The sequence below is a fragment of the Pundamilia nyererei genome, unplaced genomic scaffold (assembly GCF_000239375.1).
Source record: "Pundamilia nyererei isolate P.nyererei 1_Seehausen unplaced genomic scaffold, PunNye1.0 scaffold00250, whole genome shotgun sequence".
NCBI lineage: Eukaryota > Metazoa > Chordata > Actinopteri > Cichliformes > Cichlidae > Pundamilia > Pundamilia nyererei.
The window spans coordinates 359,719-367,884 of record NW_005187651.1 but is presented as its reverse complement, the minus strand read 5'-3'; the positions used below and the strand labels follow the sequence as shown (position 1 = coordinate 367,884).

Genomic DNA, 8,166 nt, shown 5'->3' with positions numbered 1-8,166 from the left:
AAAAGAGAGTTTATTACAGAGAAATGTCTCTTTCCAAAATAAAAGCTGTACTATCCGCTTCTTCTGGGCTATATTCTCAGCAGCATATTAAACATATAAGGTGGCTGAAGGGGTCAGTCTTTTTTGTGTCCTTACATACAATGAATAAGTCAATGCACAATTTGAATATTTAGTTTCCCAGTCTCGAAAAAAAGAGAAATAAGCAGAGAAAAAAAATACAAAGCAGATTGTAGCACAATGACCTGTGCAGTTGAAAAAGAAAAACCAGAAAGAAAAAAGTTTTTAACCTCAGAATACTTTGAGTGCTTTCATGGCCTCAATATGTTGAGTATTTTATTGTTGGCTGCTTCCTTTTATTTATTCCTCATACATGAATTTTATCTGTATCTCTCTGTTGGCTTTGTCACCCAAGATATTTATAAAAAAAGATGTCAGCCCAATAAAGATTCAGTTAATTCAAGAGAAGGTGAAGTGTTCAAGTAGAGCACGGCATAGGATAAAGAAGCAACGTATTGCCTGTTCAATGCCATCTGTTGTATTTTTGTTTGCACAAAAAACAACTGATTAATCCTTCAAAGTTCTTTGGAAACACTAAAACATGTATTTCAGGCTAAGTGAATAATATTTAAAGGTTACGTGAATAATAAAGAGAACATATATCTTTTCAGTTACTGCCTGTCGAGTTCTGAGAAGCCTTTTAGTTTAGATGAACTTTGTACTCAGCTTGAATTCACAGAAGCTACAATAAGTTTAATTAGAAGCCCAGTGTTGTTTGAAAAAGGAGCAAATCTCCTGTTGCACTGCTGGTGTTTTGCGCACTACGTTGCAATTACTTTAAAGAAACAATGCAGAGGAAAAACGCTCAAGAGACTGTTAGAGACGGATTTCACATGCAGCTTTTTATTGTCATCCCTCTTATCCTGTTGATTTTTTTAACCCTACTTTGCTCTCTTGCAGTTCAGCCTTTTGTTAATTTGTGCCTGTTTGACACTGAAGTAATTGTGTTCATGCTGTGTGTTAAAAAGGCTGACACTCTACACTTAGATTCATGCTAAGCTTATTGTACAGCAGTGACTACAATACGCCATGGATCTGATTCTGGCTCCTTCACTGAAATACTGTCTGGTTTAGTTAAACAGGGTGGGTTAGTAGTAATAGACTATATGTCGTAAAAAGGTTTGCAATCAGTTATTAAAAAAAGATGAAAAATATCTGACATCTAACATAAAAACTATATTGTTTTCAAGGTTATTAGTTCCCTTTATCGTCCCCCTCCTGTCTACTTACTATTTTGTCTTTTAGTATCTTCCATGTCAAGTCTGTCGTGTCTCCGTTTTAGTTTATGTTTTGTCTGTGTCAAGCTCATGTGGCTTAGTCTCTCAGTGTTTGTGCTTCCTCGTTTCCTTTGATAATCCCGTGTCTCCTGTGCTTCATGTTCAGCATTGCCTTCCCTGTCCTGTTATGCCTGATTTTTCCCTGCTGTGTTTCCCAGCTGTTTCCACTCCCTCATCACCTTTCTGTGTGTATTTCCCAGTTTCTTGTACCTCCTATTGTCATTCCAGGATTAGTTCATGTAATTCGATGTTTTTTTTTGTTTGTTTTTTTTCATGTTTAGCTTTTATGGTGGTGGATTATTAGCTCAATAAATGAATCACCTTTTATTAAGATTAATCTGTCTCATTTGGGTCCTCCACATCACACTTCGCATGGTCTGTTTATGAGGCTAAAAAACAAAAAACTTGATTTATTGAGTCCCCGATGCTCCGTGAGTGGTTTGTCGCAAGCTGGGCGACGTATTAGCCAAAGTCCTAGCAGCATTCGCGACTAACGTAAGCTTTGTGTCAATGTGATATTTTAACCTGGAAGTGCCTCAGGGAAAACAAAATTCCTTCTTGCACAATGTGCGTAATACTTTATGTGGGTCGACTGTTCCATCTTGTTACTTTTTTAATACTCAAATTTCCCATCGAGAGGGCAAATGTGCCTTTATCATCTTCCATATTGGTTCATTGGTTCTGGTCACTACCAGATCAACTGCCCATTTGCACATGTGCGAAGGCAACTTTACTTGGACAAACTGCCCGAAATGCGTTGACAGAAACTTTTCGGGGATTCTGAGTCATTCTACACTCCAGATGCGTTAATTGTATTAAAAATTTTAATTGTGCTGACCTTGATGTCGGATTAATTTGCGTTAACGCGTTAATTTCGACAGCACTAATATATATATTTTCACATTTTGGTGGTTGTGTCTGTGTTATGGTATAATTTGTCATTGAAGTCAGTTCATTTCTATTTATATAGCGCCAAATGACAACAGCAGCTGCCTCGGGGTGTCGTATATTCAACCATTAATTTTGAAGTCTTTCACATGTCTTCAGATTACATTATGTAGCAACTGCATTTGGCTTGTTCGTGTTAGTTCTATTTCCCATAGAGAGAAATGAGTGTGTAGATTACTGTACATTATTGAATTTACTTCAATCTATAGGGAAAAATAAACTAGCTTTCTTTTTAGCTGTACTTTCTGCTCTTGCTAGCTAGCTGTGTAACAAGGAGATAAACAGAGACAAAAGCAAAAGTCTTGATTTATCTTTGTATTTATTTATTTATTTTTTCATAACAGCAAATGGCAAAGAGAAATTAAGTAACAAGCTGCCTATTGGAAAAAGGTTACTGCATGAATAACTGATTACCTGAAATGTAAAACTAATCCTTTATGTTACATATTATAGTTTTTTATTTTTTAAAAAGTATTTAATGCTGTCTCCTTATCCCTAATCACTTTCCAATGCCTTACGCCCAACACCATCAGGCAATAGTGACAGATCCATATTGCTTCCTACATGATTTTGTTGTGTTCCTTCACATATTTCTTTTCTCTGGAGTTATTTTGGTTGTAATTTCTAATCAAAACATTCTTTTTGCCATAGGAAGAAATGTTGAGATTCCAACATTTGGCTTTTTAAAAACCACAAAAAAAAAACATTTCATATTTTAAATTCTTAAAAGAAACCCTGAAAAACTACATTTTTCCACTGCCTCTATGAACTTTAGATGACACGCTTACGGAAAGCTTTGGTACTTTAGTGCAGCTTTACATTTTAGTCCAAAAGCTTTTTGTGCTTCTGTACCGCTCATAATTTAAATGTTCAAGGACAGAATTAGTGAGTCAATAAAGCTTTTGTATTTTTTGTAAGTTTAAAATCATACTTTAAAAAAAATGTCCTTCTTTACTCACCTACTTGTTCCTTTTCTCTTCTGCAGTCCTGGAATTTGCCCCTGTCTTTCATGTAAATGCATTTTTATGTGAATGTTTTTTAGGTATGAAGGAGAATTTGTGCAGGGGAAGTTTCAAGGTGTCGGCGTCTTCACTCGCTTTGATGGCATGAAGTTTGAGGGCGAATTTAAAAGTGGCTGTGTGGATGGCTATGGTAAGACCTTATATTCTCATACTCACTATTAGATTATTTAGAGATTTTGGATGAGATTGACATTGCTAGCATCTTAGTTTTTGCATACTCTATTACTACCTTTAAATATGATGTATCAGGTAATTTGGATTTCATTTGGAGGAATTCTTCAGTGTTATGTGAGTTAAAAGGGAAGCCTGCTTTATTGCAATGCTGTCTATGAAAAAACATTTTGAAAAGCTTAAAAGTATCTAAATTTGGAAACCTCTGGCTTGTGTTGCTTGCTGGACTTTAATGTTTATGCTTTTTTTTGATTGTTTAAGTTATTAAATTAAGGTAGTAATTCAGATGTATGTTTTCAACTAACCCTTCAGTCTCAGTGGTTTATCTGTCTGTGGTTCCAACTACTTTAAGTGTTTTTAATTATATTAAACAGTGAAAGGTGCTAATTGTCTGGTCTGAAGCTACCGTGTGTCTGGGCACAGAGTCTCTGTAGGTAATCAACACATTTTTTATTTGAAGGCTGTTGTGTGGAGAGGGCGGATCAGTGTGTCAGTGTGACAAGTGGTGATTTGTTTGTGCTTGTAAAAAAAAGAGATGGAACATAAAGATTCCTCCAGTTTCCTGACAGTTGAAGACCAGAAATCAGAGCTGGTTCGAGCGGTGGTTTAAATGTAATTTTTTGTTGATTGTTATTATCCCGAGTTCCCAACTCTCAGCTGAGGTGATGTATTTCAAATGAAGAAATTAACTTAAAATTTAAAAGTTAATGTAAAATTAACTTGAAGTTATTGCCATGGCTTCTTATAGCCACATTTAGGACCAGAATTTAGTTGTTGTGAGTCTGAGTAGCAGTTCTATACTGTGTTTGGTGTAAGTAGCACACCAAACATCAGTGTCACATATTTTCCTGTTCCTAACCAGCCTTGAACCAATTCAAAGAGCAAAGGTCATGTGACTGCTCAAACTCCTGGCTACACTGCTGAGTTCTAACAGCTTAACATGATACATCAGATACTTGGGTGGGGTGCTCTGCCACAATACAAAAGGTGTTCAGCTACCCTGAACACCCCCCACCCCCCCAACACTGGCAAAAAAAGGGGTTGAGAATAAAGTTGAGATATTTTGACTACATGATATACATTCAATGGATATGTTATTAGGTACACCTTGCCAATTGGAACCCCTTTTGCCTTCAGAACTCCTTTAATTCTTTGTGTCATCAACAACTGTGCCACATTCAAAGTCACTTTAATCACATTTCTTCCCCATTCTGTCGCTCGGTGTCTGATGCTCAGTGATAGGCTGATTAGATGTTTGCGTTAACGAGAAGCTGAACAGACGTAAGGTTGTATAACAGTTAAATGAACATGCTTACTAAGCAAATTTAAAGACTTTTGAATGAATGAACTACAATACAAATGATATACAAGTTTTCATTTTTTTGTTCAGAATTATTGTGTCGGTGTGATTGTTTTATTTTAGTCAGGCACAAGTAATGTAGGGAAGAACATTTAAAATATGAAGAAGGAGGAAAAGCGGACATTCCTTGTATAAATTCATTTGATGAAGGCTTTTAATACGTTTTCTTTGCTGCTTTAAATTTTGTTAGCAATTTTTTGGTATTGTATCCACTTTCGTTGTTTTTGTCATGTGATCTCCTAAACACTGAGGCAATATTTTAACATGTTGGGAACTAAACTGATTTAATCTCTTGCTTGTTGGATGAAGCCAGTAGTTGGTTAGCTTAGCTTAGCATAAACACTGCTCTCCTGGCCTCGTGCAAAGGTAGCAAAAAACAACTTTCTACCACATTATTTCAAGCCAAAGCTAACACTTTGTTTCTTGTTTGTTACATCTGTACAAAGCTCAAGAGTAAAGATGACAGTCTGTCATTTTAGGGGCTGTTATGTGACAGGCTACAAATAACCTGCTGGACTCCCCAGTAGTTGCCAGGCAACTTGTCCCAAAGATGCGAAAGCAGCCTTCAGAGTCAAAGTCTGTGCTGTGTACATGGACCATCCACCCTTTGAACCCCCTCCTTCTGACTTCTGTGAAGCATAAGAACATGACACACTGCCAGTGAACATTAATCCAGGCAGCAATTACATTTCCTGCTAAAGCAGACAGTTATTTTCAGAGACAGAAAATTCAAAACAGTCCATAAAGGCAGCCAGATCTGACACTTCTGGCCATGTGTCACTTGTTTGATGAAGTGAGTTGTGTCTCGAGTATGGCTGTTAGTCAGTTTCCTCCGTACCTGTTTGCTTTGATAAAATGCATGATGAGAATTTTGTGTGGTGCAGGAGTGCTGGCGTTTGTGGACGGAGGCCCCGGAGGAGGAGGAGGCACCCACGAGGGTCTGTTTGAGACCAGCCAGCTGATGAAGAGAGAGAACAGCCAGGGAGCTGTGCAGCGGGCGCAGGCGGCAGCTGCCAAGGCCCGAGCTCTGGCCATGTGACGTGGACTACATCACCCACAGTGCCCCAGTACCAGAATCATCCTCCCAACACTACCCCCTTGGTTTGAGGTGTTTAATTTTTCCTTTAATTTTATTACTCTTTGGTTCCTTCTCATCCACTTTTTGTTGGACTGGTAAGTTAGTTTTTAGGATTTTATTCTTATACGTCTGTTCTATCTCTCATTCATGTAACATGCGGTATGCGCAGAGAAGAAATGAATGGCTCCCTTAAGTTTTGTCAACACAGCCACTGAATCAGGATCTGCTGAGCCAAACGCAGATTTAATGTTCAGTTCACACACTGGTGCTAAATCTGTTTCAGGGTCAGGTAATCTGACAAAACACAGAAGTGCATGTGGACGTTTTCCAGTAAACACTGATTTGGTGAGTTTCATGTCAAAAGAATATCTGACATGTGAGTTTAAAGTGACCTAAATTTATTTTAAAAAAGAAGACAATATTTATGTTTCAAAGTGAAAGTGCACAAAAAAATAGTGAGACTTTATATTTCTGAATAAATTAACTATTAACAAATGGTAGATAAACAAAAGTAAAACAAATTATTCTGATTTGATTTAATGTTTATTTTTACTGGTGAATTCTCAAGCCTAACAAATATAAAAGTCATAACTGGTTTAAAACCAAAGATTACATTTTTAATTTTTAATCACAGTTTTATTCAAATTTATTGATGTAAAACTTGTGTTAGAGCTGTTTTGTCTTCAAATATTCAGCAGAGCGCTACAGACCATGGCTATAACAAAGGACGTAAATGTGGTAAAAAGTAACTTTATTGCATTACACAGCAGACAACCAACAAACAGGGGACAGGCACATTTTCATTATTTACATAAAAAATACAAACGTATTTGATTTAATAAGAGATTATTCATTTAGGAACAAAAGCAACAGTAGATTCAGTACTCAATTCTAGTCACTTGAATTAGTGTTTCAGCAGCACTGACATGCTTTCACATGGAAATGAAGTCATTCATATACGTTTAGAACAAAATGTCTAAAAACTTTATTTTATAGGTCTCAGATTTTAATGAGCGGTTTCAAAGAATTCTGCCATGTGATTCTAATTAGAGTCAAAATACAGACCATGAATAAGTGGAACGCTGTTATTTACTTCATTGCTTGAGACAGTGTAGCAGAAGTCAGCTGACACTGCAAATATATAAACAAAGCTTACAGTTTCAGATACTGTTTGTATAAATGAAATTTACAATTACAAAGAGAAATGAGTTACTGCTTGAGAACTGTCCACATAGGTCAGCTCTAAGGAAACTTACACAACAATGGATTGCCTGTTTTTAGTCAAATTAAATATAAGGGGAAACTATTCAAAAAGGTGTCAACAGGCTTCATTCTTACTTACCACTAAATCTGAAATAAATCAATGAAAGGAATGTTTATTTTCATATCAGCACTTGTTTTGAACATCAGCTCACCAGATCAGTACTTTCTGGGTTTCCTACCTTCCCTTTAAAATGCGTGTTTTTTTTCTGACCTCTTATTGGTGCTCTAAGGAGAATACAGATTGTTCAGTTTGAGTCAGAGAGATGTCAGGAGGGCCTTGGTTAGAGACGATGTGAGCAGCGTTTGGTGGTCCTTTTCACTCAGTGCCGTTACAGCTCAGTCTGATTACAGAACAGCAGGAACATCTTCCTCAGTGCCAAACACACAGTGCCAAGCGGCTGCAGCTGATCCCGAATCAGTGGCTTATTATCAGAGAGGAAGCTGGGAGGGGGGAGGATGGGGATTAATAGTGAGGAGAATGGGAGTGCCTGCATTGTCACAGGCTGCAATAATGAGTGCAATTTCTGTTTTGGAGGTGCAATTTGATAATAGCATGCAATTTATGTTTGAAAGCAAGATTTTCCTTCCACCGGCAGTTGAGGAGCTTCCTGCTCTGTCAGGAAAGAAAGGCTTTGTAGGTGAAAGGGAGGGCCATCTGATGAAGGAGAGGCTCAAATGACTTGAAGGGTTTCGTGGGAGAACTATGTGCACCTTTTTCTGCGTGAAATTTGAGCCATTTTCTAAGAAACAGCATTAAGATTATGCCTCTTTTTTTAAATGTCAAAATGTAATCTCAATTTATGTCAAAATCCATGAACCAAAAACATTGTGTATTTTTGCAGTGCAAATCTTCACATTGGCCAAGGTTTTCCAGCAAGGTAAAACATATTGTAATGTGCTCTATGCACTTTTCTTTTTTACTCTTCACAACCCTTAATTATGTCACTTTGGAGTCTCATCTGACGTTTACAGTTTGTGTATCCTACCCCC

The 8,166-nt window shown here is 37.1% G+C and overlaps 2 protein-coding genes across 2 annotated transcripts in view; one reads left to right on the top strand and one right to left on the bottom strand.

Annotated features, from left to right (window-relative positions):
* Positions 1-6,319, top strand: part of LOC102204067 (MORN repeat-containing protein 4) — a 20,231-nt gene extending 13,912 nt beyond the window's left edge. The window contains exons 4-5 of the mRNA XM_005749590.1: positions 3,325-3,434; positions 5,720-6,319. Of these exons, the coding sequence (XP_005749647.1) occupies positions 3,325-3,434; positions 5,720-5,874 (265 nt within the window). The 3' untranslated portion in view covers positions 5,875-6,319. The remainder of the gene's footprint in view (positions 1-3,324; positions 3,435-5,719) is intronic.
* Positions 1-8,166, bottom strand: part of hoga1 (4-hydroxy-2-oxoglutarate aldolase 1) — a 70,832-nt gene that overhangs the window by 8,463 nt on the left and 54,203 nt on the right. The window lies entirely within an intron of this gene.